The 23,510-nt window shown below is 43.3% G+C and overlaps 1 protein-coding gene across 1 annotated transcript in view; it reads left to right on the forward strand.

Moving 5' to 3' along the window:
• efnb3b (ephrin-B3b) overlaps positions 1–4,783 on the forward strand; it is an 80,105-nt gene extending 75,322 nt beyond the window's left edge. The window contains exon 5 of the mRNA XM_058624856.1: positions 323–4,783. Coding sequence (XP_058480839.1) covers positions 323–756 — 434 coding nt within the window. The 3' untranslated portion in view covers positions 757–4,783. The remainder of the gene's footprint in view (positions 1–322) is intronic.
• Positions 4,784–23,510: the final 18,727 nt, after the last annotated feature.

Genomic DNA, 23,510 nt, shown 5'->3' on the forward strand with positions numbered 1-23,510 from the left:
TTCATCACATCAATAAAAAAAGCCACATATAAGCTTCTGTAAGATTTGTGCATGCATACTGCATTCCACTCGGGTATAGTCCCTGCAGTCTTCACCAGCACCGTTACTCATGTTATTGTGGTGCAGAGCCATAAGGATTGCTATGTTTATTTAAAGGCTCATGAAAACACAAATTGTGAAAGCCAACTGTGTTATTACCCCGCTGTATTTCTGGTCATTAATATGCATATAAAAATCATATGGACCGCTAGGGAAGCGCCGTGCTTAAGCAGCTTGTAATAATGTGGATATTGGATTAAGATAGTTTTGTGATTTCTTTCAGGCGCCACCGGAAACTCCACTCAGTCTCAAAGACCCAACAGCTTTGGGGGCGAGGGCGGTGGCGAGAATGGGCCCCTTCAAGCGTCAAACATCGCTGTCATCGCTGGGGCCGCGGGAGGCTCCACCTTTCTACTCCTGGTCACCGCCGTGATCTGCGTCGTGTGCTACCGACGGCGGCACGCCAAGCACTCGGACACCCACCACCCTCCGCTGTCGCTGTCCTCGCTCACCAGCCCCAAGCGGGGAGGCGGCGGGGGCATCAGCAGCTCCAACAACAACGGCTCCGAGCCCAGCGACATCATCATCCCCCTGCGGACGTCGGACTCTGCCTACTGCCCACACTACGAGAAGGTGAGCGGGGACTACGGACACCCCGTCTACATCGTCCAGGAGATGCCGCCTCAGAGCCCGGCCAACATCTACTATAAAGTATGAGACAGCCACTGCTCCGGCTGATTGGACTCACCCACCTCCCTCCACTCATTACCAACAAACCCCTTGCTCCAAATGAACCCACAGCAAAGTTCGCCATCTCAGCTTCGACCCTGAACCCCTCAATACTGCCAGTATTGTACCACGGACCCCATTCACTGCCCCAAGAGCCCACACCCCTGGCCACAGTTGTGTTCCTCGCTGAATAAACCACCCCTTCCCATTCTCACACAACTTGGCCACACAGTGTGTGTCGAGGGCGATGTCATAATCATACATAGCCCTTCTTAACAAGGCCCTCACCAATGGGCAAGAGGCTCTAAGTGCCCCCTTCTCGTTAACTCGGAGCTAAGCGCCCCACCTTTTGATGAATAGAAGAGTTGTCCCCCCCCCCCCCCCCCGAAATGCCAGTATGTATGTACCGCACACTCTTTTTCTAGGAGTATGGACCCGGCGTTGGGACACGCGGTGTTTTAAAAAAAAAGAAAAAAGGAGAAGAACTTCTACGGCAAGCGTGAAAAAAAATCAAAAAACACCCATGAACCCATTTAGCGCCCGGAGAATTCTGACTCCCAGAGGCCAAACTTGCCTATTCCACCATCCTGCCCCTCGGAGCTCCATCAGCCGACCAGAGACCGGCCCCTGCCACTAACTCATCAATAGGTTTCTAGTTTGTTAGTGTGTGTTACTCCTGAGTAAACAGGGGCCTCAGGACTCAACCAATCAACAAGCCTGGGCAGCGGTCACATGACCAGGCCCGGGCCTTAGCCTGAGGTGGTCTGACCAATTGGTGACACTCAGAATCTTGTATATTTTAATAATGTGTGTGTTTGTTTTGTTTGTTTGTGTGTCTGTGTGCGGCTGAGAGAGTGTGTGTAGGACTTGGATAATAATTATGGCGCCGTGCTCCACATTAGATGTGTGCGCAGGTGCCGTGCTTCAGTACAGCAGGTTGCATACGCGCGTGTGTTTAGTTGGTGTGTGTGTGTGTGCGCGTGTGTGCGTGTGTGTAAGCTTTGTGTGCAAGTGACACTGTGCGTATGTGTGTGTGTGTGTGCGTGCGTTCTTTAGACTTGTCTTAAATACCAAAACACAAAATAGTGAGCGAATATCAAAAAAGTGAGATTTTTTATCGCTATCAACACTTATAGATTATATATATGAATATCCAGTAAATAATTTCTAGATGTTTTCTTCAGTTTTCTATTGTTTTATTATTTTTACCCACTCTGATAAACTACACTTCTGTTGATAGACATTTTTAATCTGCTGTTTTGTTTTTCACAACTTAGAACAACCTTGTTTCCTTTCTTCCCACCTCGGTTGCATATTAATTTAATCCCTTTTTCCAAATTTCCTGGCGAACAGAGGTTGTTTCTCTCTTCCTCTCTTCCCCTGCTCATTCACCACCCCGCCCTCCCTCCCCCTTTCCTCCCCCTCCCTCCCCCCTAGGGTCTCTGAACTCTGTGTATATTTTTATAGCTCCTTGTACTATGCTGTAGTTTTGAAGTTTAGACCTCGTTTGTGGAAGTGTTGAGGTAGAACCATCTATGAAAGTTTTTTTGTTTTCAAATCCTTTTTTTTTTTTATTCTGAAACACAGAATTGAAAAGAAGTGAGGGGCACGGGGGAGGTAGCGATAGGGGGGTGTGGGGGGGGGGGGGGATGAAATAAAAAAGAAGAATAAAGGAAAAAGAACAGGGCAAGAGAGAGTGCTGTCTGGGGAGGACGAAGAAAGCAGCGTCTGAATGCAGAACTTTAAAAAAATAGAGGGGAAGGGAGGGAGACGAGGAGAGAAAAGACTGTGAAGGAATCGCACACTGAAGACAACGAAGCATAAGGGCGGAGAGCACGGGAGTGGCAGCGAGAGCGAGACATGAAGGATCCCAAGGAAGGATTGAGAGAGACTCCTTTTCTTCAAATGGAGGGGTCTAAGCGTCCTGAACCAAGGAGACGGAGGAGTTTTGGAGTTGAACTCTAACTACGGAAACGAGAGATCCCATCACATACTCTCTCTCTCTCTCTCTCTCTCACACACACACACACACTCACACTCACTCAGTGTTGAGCTCGGGTCAAACTTTACGTTAACAAAGCATTTGTGTTGAAAAATGCATCCCTGTATGTCACATACACACACAAGTAGCACACAGAGTACGCTGCTCATTGCAAACACACTCAAGAGAAAAACCCCAGGCAATCAGTATTCTCTATTTCTCTCTGTTTGACTCACACACACACACACACACACACATCCGAACACAAATTTCACACCTTTTAATGACTGTCACAAATGCATACTGATTGCTCTGAATGGTACACATTCTCCCTCTCTCACACACACACACACACACACACACACTCTTTCACCTTCACTTGGCGAAAAAAAAAAAAAATGCTGATTGCTTTCATATGACTCTGTATTTCTGTGATTAAGACTAACCCAATGGACATGGGAGGGATGAAAGAAGGCTTGTGTTCTCTCCGCTCTTTTACACACACACACACTCACATTTCAACACACCAGTGCCCAGCGCCTCAACCTCAGAGGGCAATAACAGCGCTGTGTTCAGAGGTGCAATATCTTCTCATGTGCATACTAATGAAGCTCTGTTTTGTGTTGCTCCAACATGTTTATGGCTTATGTGTTAACTGGGTGGCAGTGGCGAGCTTAAGCTTGTGTTCTCTTCTTTTTGTTCCTTTTAGTTTTTTTCTCTTCTCTTAGACAAACACACACACACACAGACACATACATAAGGTTTAAAGTGTTGTAGCCATGTTTTCTGTGTGAAGCCAGTGTTAAATCTGGACCTTTCGACATTTCTCAGCTGTGTTTTGTATCAGTAGAACATATAATGAGACATATTTCATACTTAAGTGTCACATTCGTCCAAATTGACTTTGTTCAACACATGATGATGATGATGATGATGATGTTCAGATATGTTTTTGTACCATGAATACGTTCGGATTGCATTTGACTGTATCAATCAATTTCAAAGGCGAAATGAGAGAACACCTCGAGTTCTTTTTTTTTTGTTGTACAACTACCGACTCGTGTTGCTGTTTTATTTCTGGTTTTGTTTATGTAAACTGTTAAGTATGTGTCTATTTAAACATGCTCAGAGAACCTAAAGTAATCCACCAAGCCAAAATGAAGTGTCTGTTACTCTCTCTTTTCAACGCCATCCGCGACTCCTCGGAGCACTCCAATCCAAAATGACAGTATTTTGCTCTTAAATATGGCTGCTCTACACACGGGGGATAGAGCAAAACTTCTCTGACTTTGTGGGCGGCGGCTTGCGACGAAGACGCCACAGCCCTGTTTTCAGTCCATTCCGCTCCCTCGCCCTCTCGGCAGAAGTGTCAAGTATCTTTTGGACTTGGTTGTTTTTATTGTTTGATTTACATGTCGATGTTTTTTTTCAAAGTTGTGTCTGTGGTTCTCACTGTTTGTGTTTGACTGGTCGACTCAACATGTTGGCTTTTCTTAAAACCATGGACATGGCCGCCGGACGTCGTGTTGAAAAGAGAAGAGAGTGCTGTTTCTATGGAAAACATGGGGGAGAGAGAGAGAGAGAGAGAGAGGGAGAGAGGGAAACAAAGCCGCTCCCATCGAGCTCCCTCACCTCCACCGGTGTGTGTACATGTGTGTGAATGTGTCCATGTGTGTTTCTTTGTGCCAATAGCCAGCGAGCGGAGGCCATAGAGCAAGGTGACTCTCATATGTGACGTGTTGAGACTTTGTATTTGGGACATCTCTATGTGAGAAGGGTTATTTTTTGTGTTCCTCTCCTCCTCTTCCTCTCTCTCTCTCCTCCTCATCCCATGTCCACTCATCATGACCACCCCAGAACACTCTCCCCTCCCGTTCCTCTGCCTCCCCATTCTCTCTCTCTCCCCCCCCCCACCCCCCATTCCCCTCTCACCTCCTCCCAAACACACCTCTAAAGAGAGGAAAAAAACTAGTACATTCCTGGTTTGGAAAAAAAAAGGTTGAATAAAAAACAAACAAAAATGTTTAAGCACCACTCTTTTGGTCATGTGATTCATTATTGTGTGAGGGTCTGCTGAGGTCTTTCTTCTGTGTGTTTGCATGTGTGTGTGTGTGTGAGTGACTACGAGAGAGAGAGAGAAAGAGGGAGAGTTCCTGAGGCCCACTGGTAACCCTGCCTTTGATAGAAGGTCTCTCCCCTTATCTCTGCTGTGGGCTTGTCTCAGCAGGGGCTCTTTCATTGCCTCTGCTAATAACACTGCCATTTCAGACACACACACACACACACACACACTGGCTCTCCCACTGGTGTTATCAACAAGTTATCAAACCCGGCTTCGTTAGTGTTGAGTGTTGCTTGGCAACGTATTGACAGAGCTGATTTTGTTCGCTGTCTGCCTCTCCACATCCCTCTTCCTCCATTTCCCCCCCACGCTCTCCATCTAGCTTTGTAACATGTTTCTATGGTAACCGTTAGCATCCTTTCCAAAATTTGTCTCATCTGTGTGTGCGCATGTGTGTAAGGCCCTCCTTCAAGAGCATTGTGTGCCACCAGGGTGGCCTGTGGGTACGATGACTAGGTGGCTGCCTTTGCACTTTGATCTGTGATGTGTGAGAGTAGATTACATTACACACACACACACACACACACACACCAACACTCACCAACCAACTCAACAAACGGCAAAACAGATACCAAATGTGACCTTATGCACTGCCACAGAGACTCAGTGCCACTTTGATCTTGGTAGAGACTTGTCAGTGCCTCTACCATGACAACCTGTCACTGTGACTGAGGCCGAGCACAGTGAAGACTGGCAAACAGTAAACAGACAGAAACCTGCTCCAACTGCTAATCCACCTCTCGTCAGTCATCGTCGAATTTATCATCTTCACATGTTCTTGCTTTACTGTGTAGATTTATGTTAATGATGAAAAGTTACAAAAAAATGTTAAAAGCATTTTTTTATCTCACAGCCCAAAGACGTGCAGTTTAGGGTTAGGTTAACTGGAGACTCTAAAGGCTGTTGCCAGCAGGTGGAACGGGTCGGTTTGGTGCAGTTCGGTACCTTTAGGTTTGATTTAGGGATAGTACTAAAATACCCAGCCCCAACCGTTCCATTCACACCCACACCCAGAGTAAATGTACTCTTCTCACTTGAAATGCAAGTCTGACCCAGGGCTGTACCATTCCAAACGAGGTGGGACTGGCACCAGCTGCCCTCACAAACCTTAAAGGCAAAGCGGCACAGAGTTGTGTTTTAAACTTTTTAATCCACGGACCCGGTTTATAATTCTTTACAAGCACCATATTTACTGTAATTTCTATAACATAAATATTATTTTGAATAGGTAATCCAGCCATTTCCAAGAGATACATTTGATTTAATTAATTACAACTTTGTATGCATGTGTTATTTGATCATTCTTAAGAGAAAGGCTGGAAAATAATGGAAATTTTGATTTAGCGATCGTGAAAATATCTGCAACTCTCTCAGAATGACTGGTATAGAGGATGGATGGATGGGGATTTTCCATAGCTATGCAAAGTGGTAATATTTAAGGTGATCCTGTTTGAGGCATTAAGCAACTTATATAGCTTCAATAACATCGAGAAAGAATGACAGTCTCACAAAATGTAAACTGTGTGCAGTGACTCGTTCTCTCGCTATATAATAATATAATCCATGGAAACCAGCATCCATATTCCTTAAAAGAGGAACTAATGCTAATCTAGTGGCTGTATTATGAGTTGGCTTGCTTCTTCTAGTTGGGTTTAAAGTAGGCCTGTTTTGATTGTCAGGATCGCTGTGGTCCCCTTATCATTACATGCTCATCATTACTCCTGCTAATCTGTTCTGCTCAATGCACACACAGATGAATATTAATGCCACAGAGGATGATAGCCGTGTGTGTGTGTGTGTGTGTGCCGCATGGACGCACACAGACAGATGCAGATAGGCACCAAAAGTTGGAACGGCACACGCACAAGCACACAGAGATGAACGCGCACACACACTGCGAGCGAGAGTGTGTTACCAAGTGAGACGACTGAGCCTCCCCCTTCAAGTCCATGGAGGAAGGAAAGCTTGATAAGTTGCACACACAGAGACGCACACGCGCTTCCTTCGCTGATACTTTATCGCAGCAGCAGAGGGATGGGAAGAGAAAGGAATCAGTTTTAAGTGAAATCAATAGAGAGATAATCCCTTAAATTAGATTTTGAAAAGCTTTGTCGCTGATGCGCAACTTAAAACCCAAGGATTGGCCCACTTGACTTACCATCAGAACAATCCTCAAGTAAGACACAGTTACCATGGGAATGAGCGAAGGTCAAGGATAAGAGAAGAGTGAAAATGGGAAAAAGATTTAGACAGCACTCTAAATCAAAGAAATATGCCCAGGAACCTGCATATTGAATAAGAGAAAAACTGCTGCGATTACAATGTCTCCATGATTAATGTAGTGCAGCATCTTAACACCCTTAGGGAGGAAGAGCAGCCCAGAGTGCAGGGATGGCTCACACCTGACAGACCTGAAATGTCATGTCATGATTGGAGAAGAGATGAAAGGTTAGAAGGTCAAACTGTTTGATTGGATGCAAAGACCTTTCAGTGTGTGGTCAGACCTGGAGGCGGACAGTTAGCTCTGCCAGAGAGTAATTAAACCTCAGCCGGGGACAAATTATCAGCAGAAAATCCATGATTTTACTGTGCACATGCTGGCAGACGTTTTTTTTTTTTTTTTCTGCACCTCCAGTCTCTTACTAAGACCTAATCCAATCTCTCATTTGGCCTCTTTTTCTTTGAGTGGTTCAAATCTTGCCTGACAAAGAGAGACATCCCTTCAAGAACATGATATGTCATTACATAAGCAGACCCAACCTGTTTTCGCCAGAGATTCAACATTCTTGTGAAGAAAGCCATGGTCAGCTATTGTTATATCATTATGGCTATTGTGTACTGGGGGACTACTGAAGCGTTGGTCTGCAGCAAAGCAGACGTGTGTCGGAAAACATCTTCAGAGCTTGGGACCAGTTTAAGTATGTACAAGAGACTAGAAACAATGTTTAGTTGTGGTCAAAGGTTGGATTGGCCGCACCTTCTATGGGACCACACTATAACTTCATGGGAACCCACAAAACGGAGGCGTAGAGCTCAGTGGAGGGGGCAAGGGGTGAAATGAGAATTGAGTCTAATTCAGTCTAACTCCCTTCTTTCCTTTCACTACCTGACTCTCACTTGTCTCTTCTTTCATTTTCTCGCAGTAAGAAAAATATTCCATTTAATAAGAGGCCTGATGACAAGTGCAGCTGCAGTGTGCAAATGCAAAGCTGATGGAGGGAGAGAGAGTGGCAGAGGGTGGGATGTAGTGGAAGACGGTTAGGAAATGGCTTGGTCACACAGTTGGGGGGTTGGTTTGGGGTTGGGAGGGGCGGCGGTGCTGTGTATTGTGTCCTCGGTGGAGGGGGCAAAAGTTCTGCTTGTGGCCTTTTCATATATATAGTGTTGTGAGAGTAAGACGAACACGATATCCTGTTGCACAGGGGCAGAGACAGCAAAGGTAACGAGGCACGGCGGGGACTGTCATGCTTCCTGAAATCAAAAAACGAGAGTTCAAGAGTTGAAACGCCGTGTGCTTTGCTCCAACATTAGCTACATGTCCGGCTAATTAGTTTACAATGCTGAGACTAACTGGAGCTGCGTTATGTTAGAAAGCAAGTCATTAGTTAATGTTGCATTAGTAACTTGAGAGGTTGCAAACTGAACTGAAACTGTCTCCCTCTGGAACCACACTTGCTTAATGCAGTGAGGAGTTACCAAACGACCACTAAAAGCATTGTTTCACACAGTGGTGTGTAACGTTTCTTTAACATCTGTAACATATCTAGAATTCAAGAGTAAACTCTGAAAGTAACCCGGGTTGTAGAGCCTCAATCTTGGACATAGCTTTGTCAGTGATTCAGTGATGTTTGTATCCTGGTAACAGATTACACTGCTGTGAATGTAGCATCCAGGCATCACTGTCACCTACACACTCAATCTAACCCTAACCCTAACCCTAATCCAATACATCAATACATCACAGCATGATATTGCACTCTCCGCCCTCACACACAGGCGCACGGAGACAATAAACAAACCCAAGTATGACTTTACATAAACCACATTTTCAGATGAATTCCAATCTAGCCAAGCAAAACAATCTTGGTGTACTAATATATGGGTCTTTCATGACTGAAGTTTATTTCCAAAACACTTTTCTATTGTTTCACCCGACACTTTACCAGGAATCCCTTTTATATACATATGTATAGATGACTAAAATCTTCTTAGATTTCAGGTTCATGGTGAAACTGAAGGAATTCCTTTGCCTTCTAACAAAGAGTCTGTGTGTAGCTGGTGCCAGGGTGGTCTTGTGGTTAGCGAGGAGCCACAATGCTTCAGCTGCAGGATTGTGGTTTCTTTGTTCACAAACATCCACCCTGCTGCAAGTGTCCTTGAGCAAGACACCAGGGCCTCGACTCGATGACAGTATGTTTAAGGAGGAAAATACACAAAGTGGCCAAAATCAGAAAGTGAAGACATATTTGCGTCAGTCGAGAAGTTTCTTGTGTGAGAAGAAGCTTATAGCTTCTATTTGGTCTAACAGCTTCGCTTTACATTCATTGTAGAGGGACACAAAGCTTCAAAGCAATGCCGGTCAGATAATGATAAATGCACATTGAGCAGAGTTAAAGACATAGAATGTACTGCATATGATTTACCTTTTACAATAGAAAATAATCATAGGACTGTATAATTATGTGCAGTGGATATGTAACGTGTACTTAGTGGGTTTCTACCTGCAAGTCTTTGTGGGTGAGAAAATCAAGAATTAAGAAAGTATTTCTTCATACATCTTCATTGCTTCATCTGATATTTACAAAACAACCCCCTTGTGCAATGCGACTGTTTGGAGCAATTCATATAATTGCAGGCCCACATCACTGACAGCTAAAAAGGAGAAAAGCTTTTCCATCTTAGATTTTCAAATCAGATGAGAAAAAAGCTCCAGTTACATCGGGGCTTTAGGGTGTATGGTGCCAGACTTGCTGGATTAGTCTTAACAGCTTTGCTGTTGCAATCGGTGATGAAGGGGGCTGCTTTTTGGATGAGCAGTGCTCGTCTTTGAGGGGCTTGTTTGTGCCACAACTTGATTTGCATACATTTCTTAGACCCGAGATGAAAACTCTCCTCTTACAGGCTGAGCAACTGAAGCACAAAAAATATGCAGATAGCCCTCGCAAAGCGTTCTTGGTAATTCTGGATGTGAATTTCCTCCAGCTGGGTTCAGTGTTTCTGTTGCAGAACTTGATTCCTGACCGACTCACGGACGAGGAGGAGGAATAGACAGAATTGACTCGCCAATACTCACTGCTGCATTTGATGCGTTTCATTTCAAGTGCACCTGGGATTTAATAGAAATGTGCCACAACTTTATGTGCTGTAAAGCCAACCCAATTAAGCCTTAACAACTTGTTCTGTTTCGCAAACATGTAAGATACAGCGTGTTTTTCATCATACCAATTGGTGCATGTCACACCGATTTCAGGTCTTTAATGCATCATCACTGCCGCCAGGAAGCGTGTGCAATAACAAGCTGACAGGGTGCATGAAGAACTGGGAAGTTTTTTCATGTTCAGTTCAAAGTTTGGGGCGAACCATGGGGAGGAGGATTTCTACCTGCACACATTTCCACGATCAAATTGTGTCATGAGACTTTTCTTTAAATGATGCCTGGGCAGAGTTCAAAGCACACTTCGTTCAAAGGAAATCTGATTTAATTTTCACTCAGTCGAGTCTGAGTGTGATCATGCTGAGGTCGTCCTGGTTAGCACCACACCCTTTGACATGATCAAGAAGGTGAGCTTTTGGTTCCCTAAAGACACGTTTGAATCCATCAAAGAAGGCTTTCACACCACTTGTGCTGTGGGAGCCTCCCATTAGCTCCTGCAGGTATAGGAGCAGTTGGTGAGAGCCAATATTTTACTCATACCATATATCAGTTTCTCTCGCACTCTGTTTTTCCTGGCTCGTTCCCTGATTTTAAAGTTTGCCGTCCCTGGACACCGACTCTGATCCAGAGTCAGGTATTTTAAAGATATTAAATCAAATATAATATACTTTCACCAACACCCAACTGTGTTTCTGATATTAAAAACATCAATCCTTATACGAGAGTGGCAGTTTTGAAAAGGTTAATGTGTCAGTTTCAAACCGCTACAGATCCGCTGTCTCTCCCTGTAGGAATATTACATTGACAAGCGAAAAAGCTCCTTCAAGATAATGGTGCATACTGAAGTGACACAGCACACCTCACTCCCAGTATCTGTTGTCTTTAGGCTATAATTTATACTCTTATTAAGATAAGTATTTAACTATGGTTCATCACTCAATGGGAAGGATGACTGTCGCATGATGTGGGGAGCAGATCTGACTCATTACCGGGAGGAGAGCTTGCGTCAGGAGGATGCAGAGTTGAGCCACAAAGAAGCTTAATGGGATTCATTATTTGATTCACTCTTCTGTAATGTATAACAATTCACCAGAGACCTTTTTTTTTATGCACCAGCTGATCTATAGTCATGAAAAACAATTGATACAATCAGGTGACATGTCATTATTTTATCTTCAATTTATGCCAAATGAAAAAAGTTAACAAAATTTGACACACTGGACCTTTAATAACATAAAGGAATAACGTAAGGAAGCTGTATTCTGTTCCAGCGTCCCATATGACACTGTGACAAATAGGACAATAGACCTTATCGGCCCTATACGTAAGTTGGAAAAAATCCAAGCGGTGGAGGATTTTGTCCATTAGCCAATCATCATAAATACAAAGAAGACACAGCCAAGGACCCTTTCTGGTAAATAGCTGTAACCATTCGCTTGTGTTTACATCTGCCGCAGCCAAAGAGAGTACACAGAGTGTGAGAAAGAGGTACAACAACTGCTATTCCAAATGCTGGAAAACAAGCTCAAAAGCGAGCCAATCCCCCCCCCCCCCCACCCCTCATCCCCCAAAATACCCCCCCAAGCCCAATTCTCTAACTCCTTCTGCCCACTGCAGAATGGGACAAAACTAAATGAGTAACTCGTCTCCCTCTCCATCTCTTCCCCCTTTTGCCCTCCCCCATCTCTTTATTGAAGCAGCTGCACCCTTTGACCTTTACGCTTTTGGAATGTGAGTGTGTCTGTGTGTGTGGACCAGTAGTGGTATGGGCCAATGGTAAAAAGGAGAAGAGGGGGGATGAAGGCAGGCAAGAAGGGGGTAGACGGTGAATCTGGGAGATGGAGGGAGAAGGGAGGAGGAGGAGGAGGGAGAGGTCACTTTTTCTCCCGACTACAAAAGCTGTCAGGGGGAACAATAAGCATGGAGAATGGTGTGTGTCCAGGGAGGCACTGAGCCGTGTTAGTGTGCGAACTGGGCAGAGAGAGGGCATTGGAGAGAGGATGAAATAAAGGACGGGGGGAAAAAAGAGAGAACGGCAGATGATGGAGAACAGGTCTAGGTGAGAGGAACATGGGGGAGAGAGGGAGATGCTGAGACAGGGAAAAACATACAGAGATATAAGAATAGGGGGTGAGAAAGGAGTGAAAGGCCGCAGGGTATTTGTTTTGTCTAGCCGTGCTCTTAAATACTGAACTTCCGTTGCCAAAGGAAACAGAACACAAGGCCTTGTATCTGGTGTGTGTGTGTGTGCGTGTGTGCGCGTCTGTGTGTGTGTGTGTGTGTGTGTGTGTGTGTGGCCAGCATACCAAAGGGGCCCTGCTCATCACTGTACCAATGACATCAGTAAGTTTAGGGCCTTACAGTCACCAAGCTCTTATTAAGTCTGCATGTGTGTGTGTGTGTAGTATGTCTGTGTGTGTCCTGTGTTCAAACTGCACACTTTTTTCAGACTACACACCAAACAGCTGGCTGCAGACAAAGGTGTTTGCCACGCTTTGTTTCAAAGATGCGGGTGTGAGGGTGCGTGAGTGTTTGAACAGTTGCAGGAATGGAAAGGGAGCAGGGGCGCCTATAGCTGAGAGAGTCTGAATGTGTGTGTGGAGGTGTGTATGAGGGGGGTTCAATGATAGAGTGTTTTGCTTTGAAAGCAAACTAGGGTTGATGGCAATCCCCCACCACCACCACCACCACCACCACCACACACACACAGGAAAAAGTATTGATTTTCTCACTGGTGAGCGAGGTGCTCGGTAAGTGGTGGGTAATAGCAGAAGAAGAGTGTTGTGAAGTGGTGCAGGTTAAGAAGTTTTGGCGGCTGGGTAGACTTTTTATCTCTAGGACAGGGGCAGTGCTGATGGGATGAGAGGCATGAGGGTCAAAAAACACTCCAGCGTCTCTGAAAGGTGGCGAAGAGATGTGAAAACACACACTCACGCACACGGGCTCCATACATGTATCACGTGTACATTTCCACACATGCGGTAATGTACATGCCCACATTATACATGTACACACACTCAGAGAGGCAGTCGTTCACTCATGCAATACATTATGCACTGACATGCACACATTAGGTGCACTTACATATGCACATACACCTTCTCTCAGTACTTATGCATCCTTAAATCCTAAACACACATACAAGTACACTGGCATGTTGGTAATCACACATGTGTATGAATGCACACAAACACGTATGATCTGAGCACACATGATATACACGGTTAAAGGAAGGGGACACATTATGCAAAAACATGGAACACATTACACAGACACTTAAGGACAATGTGCTTGTATAATTACTTAGACACACTTGCAAATGCTGTACATATACACATAAACACCGGTGCACATGCTGAACACACGGTGGGAAAATGAGCACTTATACATGCCCATGCAGACAGGCATAATTATGCACGATGAAGTTTTCTCAAGCAAATGACATGTGAGGCACATTAAAGCCCCTTTTCCACCCATGGTCCCAGCTCGCCTCGACTCGCCTCAGCGCGGCACAGTTTAGGTTGGTTTTCCACTACAAAATAGTACCTACTCAACGTGGGCGGAGTCATCACTGCACGGTTGCATAAGTGACTAGTGGCTTATGAAGCAGATGTTTTCAGTGTAACTGAAATTAGAACCAGTGAATTAAAAAAATTCAAAAAATTCAAAAGTACTGGACTGAAATACAGAGGCAGGGTTTGTGATGCAGCTCATCAGTCGCAATCAGCAGTGCTGTCCCTAAATACACCAGACTCCCTACACATTTCCCTGGTAATTGTTGGAGATTAACCCATGTTTTTTAAGATTGTTAAGTCTTTTTAACTGATCTGCATATTATGCATTACTTGCATAATGCATAATATTATGCATTATGTACTCTTAAATAAGATAAAGTCACTATTTATATTACAACAATCAGGACACCCCCAGTGCCAAGGTGATGACCAGTTTACAATTAAATCATTTGTATTTATAGTATTGACTAAAGTGCGAGAATAGATAATAAAATAAAGTGAATTAACGTGGATGAAAGTGAAATACAATATGGTACAACAAAATGCAAAAGAACTTAACAGATGTATTACAGTTATATTAGAAGAAAGTATTCACTAGGTAAATGTTAGGAACAGAGTTTTTACTCGTGTTATCAGGTTGCAAGAGTTGCGCTTGTGGATAATATTGCGCTGGCAAAATTTCCACCTGGTTCGTCTGTTCTTGCTGGAACCAATTTTTGTGTTGTTTTTGTAAAAGCAGAGCTCTCTGCGTTGGTACCCCCACTGCGTCAGCAAACTGGCCTCATTCAAACAAATAAGGGGGCTGCATTTGTTCACGCAGGGCTAATTTCGGTTTGAACACTGCTAATTATACTTCCTGGGTTGATCCGTTGAGACCTCATGATTGACTTTTACTAATATACAAAATGAGTGATGATGGAGACGATTGGAGGTGACAGAACCCTCGCCTGACATGGCGGCTACGCAAACACGGCTAATCATGTCTGCTAAAGTTTACAGCCATACGTCAGCGTTGTCAAGGATCTCTGTTTCCCATCACTACAATGTGAATTCATCCATTGTGAGGATTGATTTTGGAGGGGAACGGAATGGGAGAATGCCAGCCGAGTGTGTATGGCATTCATTCATTCAGCAGAACCGCTGCCAGTGCTGGTTAACTGTTGCCTATAGTGGTGGAGGACATAGAGGAATAACATCCTTAAGATCTGTGAAATCCTTTGCTGCTTCTCTGCTTGTTTATTGTCATGCTCAATCTATGTTTTTTTTCTCTCTGATGAAACAGGTGGTCTCTGTATAGATCCGACAGGCCACCACCCCACACACACACACACACATGCTCCTACTCCCTTTAGGTTTTCCTCATAATAGCTGAAGGATGCTTTTCCTCCCTGATGCTTTCATTGCATCCCCGTCTCCCCAAATCTCTCCTCCCTTTTCTCCTGTCACTCCCTTCCTTCCTCCCTCCTTCCATCTTCTCCTCACCCTTCACAATTACACACAACAGCTGCCGGTGTCCTTTTGGAAAAATGATGCGTGTCCAAAAACAACTGATTTCCCTCTTTCTCCCTCTCTCTCTCTTTACCTTCCCCTCCTTTACTCGGCCTCCTTCTGTGCTCTCGCCTCTGTCGGCCAGTTACTCCCCACAATGGCTAACCTCACCCCACCCCCCTCGCTGTCTCTCCTCCCTGTGCGTGCAGTTGAAGCATGTACCACATTACATTCAGGCAGGCAGGCAGGCAGACAACAGTGGTGATGGGAGATTTCCTGTCTACCAAGCGTTCACATGTGTACGTCCCTGGTTGTTCTTGGCTGACAGATGCACTGATAGCATGCACACAGACACACAACTGACATGACCGAATGACCTGGTCAAAGTGGATTGAGTATGAGTTGTGAGAGAATCATATACCCTCACATCACAATAGCTTTTGAGATACAGCTCTGGGGAGAAGTGGAGTTATGAAGCAGAATGTCTGTGCCTGGCTGCAGACTGTGGTTATTGTCACGTGGAGACAAAACAAGTGTCATGCATAAGAGACGGCACACACACTCAAGCGCGCAGTGATGGCACCTATAGCAACAAACTTTCAAAGCCTCTTGTGAGGCTTGAGGTGGAATTGATGCTCGGGAAGGATAAATGAGTGCATGTATGTGTGAGTGTGCGTTTGTTGTCTTCATCTAGGTGTTTAAAGGGTTTGTTGAGGGTCTTGTTTTATTTTGTCCTCTGTGGCGGTGCGATAGAGGGAATTTCATTATGCAAATCTATGTCTTTGCTGATGAGCATGCCCTCAAGCTTCTGTCTCGCACACAATGGATCTCTCTCTCTCACACACACAACACACACACACACACACACACACACACACACACACACAAACAGTCTGTCTTTGTCTCAAACGCACACTTGCGCTTATAAATACTTGCATCCATGCAGTCTGTGTCTCTTTCCCTCGTGCACACATGCTCAGACACTCATGGAAACATGCGTGACACTGCCTCACAGACACAGTCACGCATATCATGTCTGAGACTAGAGACACAGTGGGGGAGTATGTGCATGTGTGTGTGTGTGTGTGTGTGTGTGGTGAGGGTGAAAAGGGGAAACTTTAGGTTACAAACCATTTCCCAACATGGCTGCACCCCATTACACACAGGCACACATGCAGGTTGGCATTGCTATTCTTGTTAGGACTCTATAGTGACTTCATTTGGACAGCCTGACCAAAGCCTTAACCTCTAACCACAATTCACATCTTAATCCTAACAGGGGGTTAGGGCCAGGTTTTTGTCCCAATTACAACAGGGCCAGCAGTTGTATTACACACAGACACACTTTTTTTTCCTTTACTAATGTATTTCAAAGAGAAGGATCCACCCAATGTGTTCAGGTGAGGTGGGAAGTGACATGAATACAATGAAACACTCAAAAATATGAAATACAAACACAATAAAACACATTAGAAAGCAAAAAGTTGCAAATAAAACATGCACCTTAGTACACACACACACACAGAGCGGAAAACTAACATACAAAAACATGTGTGTATGCAAAAGGTCAAATTTCACACATACACACAAAGGGAGATCCCTACCCCATGTGGATGTGACCCAATGACCCTTCTGTCACACACAGTGCCCATCTGCCACAGAGAGGCACAGAGGGAGGGGACAAGGGGTGAGTGAGTACTGTCTTGAGGGAGGGGAGGGTTACATTTTGGGGAGGGGGAGGTTGCACTGTGGGGATGGAGCACTGGGGCAACTTTGAACAACAACAGAGCATAGAAAGAATGAGTCTTCATGGTAAATTTTAAGTTCACTTCAGCACAGATGTGTTGTTTGGTAGGTTTGAGTGATGTTAGACCTCTCTCTCTCTCTCTTTCTCTCTCTCTCTCTCTCTCTCTCTCTCTCTCACACACACACACACACCTCTGGAACAAAATATATTCCTGTTAGCCTGGGGCTGATCTATCGAGAACCTCCTGTCTGCTGTCTCCTTTAAACTGGAACCGTCTCAGGCTTCCTATGATAAATAAAGAAAATACCCATGGTAGCAGGAGGCTGACTACTGTCCTGAATGTAGAGCAGATGAGGAACAGCGATGGAACTAAGAGATCAGAGGCTTGGGAGTCATGACGTTAAAAACAGGAACTTGGCGTCTCCACACCGTTTTAGCGTAATTCTGCAGGGTTATTATTATTCAAACAGTTCAAAAGATTTGTGGATATATGAAGTTTCCCTTTGATGTGAAAACACAAGCTCCTAACAGAGGCACAAATGCAGAGGATGGCTCTGTGGTGCAAATATGGTTATACTTAGGCCGATATATGACCTGGAAATAGTTTGTGCTTCTTTTTTTTTATCATGTAGCATATTGGCATTCACTGCCAACATGATATCTAAAACCAGTCTGTAAACCTGCTGTAAATTTCTATTTTATCTGCCAGCTATGCTCCATTATTTTATTGTTTGGTTATATTTGTCTGAATTATTATTTTGTATTTAAATGGCCGCTGTAACCACACAAAACACTGGAGGGAAACGACTTGAGGTGAAACTCGTGAGGTGAGGTCTTGAGCTGAAAAACAGATGATGGAGGAGGAAGAAAGGCAGGAGAAGGTGACAATAGGAAGAGAGGAGGATGAGGAGGAGAGCAGGGAGTGGTATCCAGAGGGGATCAACTGTAGTGGTGTCAGACAGAGGGGGTGCTGCCAGCTCACATCCTGCCGCGCACACCAGGAGCCAGACGCACACACGCACACTCAGGGCCAGGCTCAAGGGTGTGTGTGCCAACCCTGCCAACTGTATTCCACCACCACCACCACCACCCGCACTCACACCCGCCACAACCCCTGAGGACCCAATCTGGAATCAGTCTGTAATGACAAACGTGGTGCCAGTCTCTTCCTGCTGCGGCTGCTGCTGTCACGGAGAGCTCGTCACTGACTTATTTGTTTATTTACTAGAATCTCCATTAGCTTTACTCTTATGTGCAGCTACTCTTCCCGGGGTCCACCTTAAAACATGCATGAGACATTAAACACATTTGAAACCATACAGTACCAGAAATGTAGGAAAACAATAGACATATTTTAAATCATGCAAGCAAAAAAGAAAAGTGCTTTATTGCACTTCTGTAGACTTGAATTAATTGAATGACTCTAAAAGTCAAGTATGTAATGTTGCTTTCATTGCATTTAATTAATTCCTGATACACTGAAAGTGTAATTCCTGAAAGTTGCTTTACATTGTCTATATGGACTTTAATGTTTTGATTTGCTATAAATGCCATGATTGCCTTTACCAAAAATAAAACAAAACAAAAGGACTCAAAATCAGAATTATGCAGTTTTTCTTTTAGTGACAAACTGAATCTATCTTTGATTTGTTTTGATGCATGTGCTGCATGTCCATGACAACTACTATTAAATTTATACTAGTTAGTATTAATTAGTTTTTACAAAACAATTCTGGAATATTGTTGCATATCACAGTTTGCGTGAACAACAGGAGACTGAACTTTAATTTATCATCTGCAGTAATTGTTTATGAATTGATCAAATCTGGCTGCTTCTGACTAATGTCACATCACAATGCTTTGACACGAAAATGTATTTTAAAGCGGTGATAATTACTGTAACAACACTGTGTGTAGTACGTTGTATGACGCCTTGTAAAGACACGTTCTCTCCGTAGAGCATTTGTTTACATCACCGTGATTTATTTACTTCCACGGGTGAAGTGGTGGTTCAGCCAACGCATGCAGTTTAATTTACAGCTGATGTTGTGGACTTAAATTCCATTCACAACCTTTGTGCCCTCCCCTGTTTCCCCCTGTGTAGTATCAAAAGCATTCTATATAATGAGAAACGTCTCACCGTTAGAGAAACGTCTCATCGTTAGAAATCCCATAACGCATCTTTAAAGCTCCTCTCATCTTAAACGCCCGCCTCCAAGTGTCACTAACCCTCTTAATTCCCCAATCATGTTTATGCAAATTCCATTTGTATGTACTGAGTTGACATAATGGAGGCTGCTATCACCTATGGGACAGACCTGCCTTATATAAATGCATATTTCTCTGGAGGTTGCGGATGGGAAGAATGTGTTTTTTTATTCACAACATGTCAGAGAAGCCAGGCTGATTATGTAAAAACCTGCACTGCAACCAGGCTCATCATATGCAAAGATAATTCAGCAAACAAAATCATACTTCAAATGTGTGGGCTTATTTTGTGAATGTGTGTCCTCCTCTCCCTCACAAGTGACTTTGTTGACAATGTTAAGAAATATTTCCACAGCAGTCTCAAACGGTGGTCTGGGAAAGAATTGAGGGGTGTGGGTGTAAATAAAGACCAGGCTGCATAAATACATGCAAAAGTACCCAAACAGAGTCAAAGTTTTTGTTTTGACTACTAGACTACAGTTAAAGGAGCACTCCACAAATTTAAAGACATTCAGATAAATGTGATCGATGCACACCTATCATAATAGAAAGCTTGCATTACAAACTTGGGTTTGAACAAGTGAGTCTTTTTATGGTATATCATTTTACAAATTTTTTTAATTATTTATTTGATTCATACCAATTTAATAAAAAGGAGAATATCTAATTTATTTAATGTATTGCAGTGTTTTTTTTTAATCAATATCTTGTGAATCAAGGAAGTATTAAACTGCACAGATTTTCAGAATATGTACCTTTTACTGAAATGAAAGCACTAAAATGATTAGCCAAGTCCAAGTCCCTTTGAATACCACCCGGCATTACATCTACTCTCTAGGCTACAAAGAAATGGGATATAATTGCTTTGACATATTTTCTTCAGTGTGTTGCAGTTGCATTTAGACAAACTGGATTTTGTCGGCCAAGATACCATAAGGTCTCGTTGTATATACCTTAATATATGTATATTTTTTTTAATTATATGGAAAATGCTTGTGTGCAAACTTGAGATGTGTACTGTGCATTGAAATGTCCAAACGGCAAAACAAACAAATCCCTAATCACTTTTACACTGCCATGAACATCAGAGCAAGCATCCTACAATTCGCTAAACAAATTCCTTCCCCTTTTCCTATAAACAATTTCCTATTATAAACACATGTTGGAGATGAACCCCTCTTTAGCTCAACTCTCGGTGAGGACATTTTAGACGAGATCCCCCTCCTGTTTTTCATTTGGCTGTTTAATTGTCTCAATGCTGTCAACAGACTATCAAGGTAATTAGCCATGACTGCACAACAACACAATCAGACAGACAGGAATGAACTGCAGCCTCTGAACATGATACGTACACAGGGAATGGGTGGGAACGACTTGACTGTGGGCACATGTATGCACACTCACGGGTACACACACTCGTCCGGCCACATGTGTACGCCGACACACACAGACTCTCATATACCACCATTACCGTACCCCCAAGTACATACTTCTATGGCACACATTATATTTACTCCACCAACCATAACCCTCCACCCACCTTCTCCTTAATCCTGCTACTCTCTTACAACTCTCTCTCGCCGTCTTACACACACAAACACACACACACACACGCGCTCACACACACACATAACCAAAACCTCATTTCCCCCGTGCCTCAAGCTATAGGAGCAGTGTTAATTGCAACAAGTGGGGAGTGAGAAAGGCTGTGCTTTTTTGTGTGTGGTTGTGTGCGTGTGTGTGTCAGTCGGTAGGAACATAAGCTTTAGAGGTGTGTGTGTGTATGATGTGTGCATTTCTATATGTGTGAGCGTGTTCCTGCTCATAACTTTTAAGTGTGTTGGCAGTCTCTCTCCCGTGCCAGTCTGGGCAGAGCTCCAGGGGTTTCCTGCACCACCTGGACATCTGTGAGTCTTAGTGTCTGTCACTGGGTACTGTCCCAGCTGGAGTGTGTGTGTTTGTTTGCGTATATACATTATTTGTATATATATATGTACACAAACTGCCTATGGAGAAAACATGTCGTCCAGGATGAGTCCTGAGGATGAGCTTTCAGTGACCTCTTCTCTATAAAGCCCCCTCCTAAAAAAAGAAAGACTCAGGCTGTACATCTGGTTCCCACCTCGGCCCTTATTCTGAACACACTGAGTGGAACCTTCCCTTTGAAATACCCTAGTAAAGGAAAAAAAGGCACAAGAAATCACTGTGTGTGTGTGTGTGTGTATGGGTTCAATTAAACAGCCCCCATTAAGTAGCCAATGAAGCTCTCTGTACTTGCTTGCTTAGACTATACATACACCATTAGTTGTTCGGGCCATGGCAGACTTGAAAGTAGCCTGACACAAAGGTCATCTAACTCCATTGAGCAGAGCTAATATTACATTAGCTCTATAGCACTATGTGAGTTTAAAAAAAAAAAAAAAAAAAACCACCCCAAAAAACTGGGCATTCCAGGTAGAGACTTTATTGACTCCAGGGCAGGCATTTTTTCTGTCCTCTTCATCAAAATTGAATATACAGCTATGATTTATTTTTAAAGAAGCATTTTGGCATGAATAAACAATAATAAGGAGTGGTAAACACATGGCAATTAAGTTTTATGGGAGAAAGTTGATAGCTGATGGAGGGAATTGTCAGCAAAGATAATAAGTGGCAAGGTAATAAAGTCAAGAGACAATAGAGCTAATATATTATATCGTGTTAATATTGCTGTCAGTTGATATGGGCAAAAGTAACAGAGGCAAAATTAATGACACACAACAAAGAGGACCGGAGATAAATAAAAGGGAATTGAAAGGACGTCCTTGTTCCTCTCTGTTGCTGAAATTGCCCTCAAAATGATACATTCTCTCTAAGTGATTGTGGGAGAGAGACCGCCAAAGCTTTGGTGGTGAAAACAAATTTAAGAACATTCAGGTAGGGGTCAACAGATCGCTGTGTACACAAACACTTCAGGGCTGAGACAATACTCCCAGCACTTACAGTTATGCTCTCACACACTTACACACACACACACACACGCATGCACACACTGCCCACTGTTGCCCTGAGGATGAAACTCTAAACATTATCCCTCACTCTATATTTAGGCCAGCAATTAATAATTGTTCTCATGATCGGTTTATCTGCTAATTCATCAATTAGCAGTTATATTCATTAAATCGAGATCACTGTTTTCAAAATCACAAAATGTCTCATGTAAATAAAAAACATTTTGTTAACTGTCATAGAGGAGCAAATTAACATTAAAATATTCACACTTTTGATTTTTCTTAAAAGAACATCCTCTCAAACAGAATCATCAGTTATACAGTTAGCAATTTATTCGGTCATTCATTATAAATTGATTCATTGAAGATGATGATCTATTGATTTCAACATTTAGTCCATTATTTCTCACATTGAAATAATTGAAATTGTTCAATTATTAAGTAATTGAAGTAGTGTACTCTTGGAAAGTATTATTCCGGACAAAACTATGGGCAGATAACAATAATCACAATACAGCAACAACATTCGAGCTGTTAACTGCAATAAAAATGTGCTTCTGGTTCAATGGATTTTTAATAACATGCTTAAATTAACTATTTAATGCAGTAATCACAGTCATTTGATCTCAATATGTAAGTACTTTCTTCATGAAGAGTATTTCATGTTCAGTATTCTTATAAAACGTTTTAAGAATTGACTCTATTTCACACCAAATAACTGACGAATTCACGTGCTTAAAATAAAGTTTTTGAAAAAAAATAATAAACAAATCTCCACCCACAAAATGGCGGCGACGCCAACAACGTACAGTGCTGCTGCTCGTGAGGCTCGGCGTCTACGTTATTTATGTGACGGACGTACGTTGTCACCGTCAGTTTAACTTATATACTGATAGTAGTGAAATGTAAGAGTGAAACAACACGCCTGAAAAAAACGTGTAAGTGTTTACTTCGTCTTTGACGCTCCAGCCGCTGACACACCTGAAGAACATGGAGCTTAATGAAGGGCTAATGAGACGCTGCGCAACGTCAACTTCAACTGTGAATTATGTGAAGCTCACCTGGACGCGCCTAGTAGCACCGAAGGTAAGTCAATTATTTAATTAAAGTACTAAATGCTGTTTGAACATTTTAATTAATTGATTGTAGACTTCAGGATAGCGTGGGTTTTTAAGTGTATGTTTTATTTGTGAAGAGGCAGAGGAGGAGAGGAGAGGTCAGCATGTGGCAAACACCTGTATCCATCCGCGGCTCTATCTTTTGGAAAAGTCTTTCACCTGCCACAGTGAGTCCCTCACTATTTACTCTCTCTGTCTC

The sequence above is a fragment of the Solea solea genome, chromosome 3, assembly GCF_958295425.1.
Source record: "Solea solea chromosome 3, fSolSol10.1, whole genome shotgun sequence".
Classification (NCBI taxonomy): Eukaryota; Metazoa; Chordata; class Actinopteri; order Pleuronectiformes; family Soleidae; genus Solea; species Solea solea.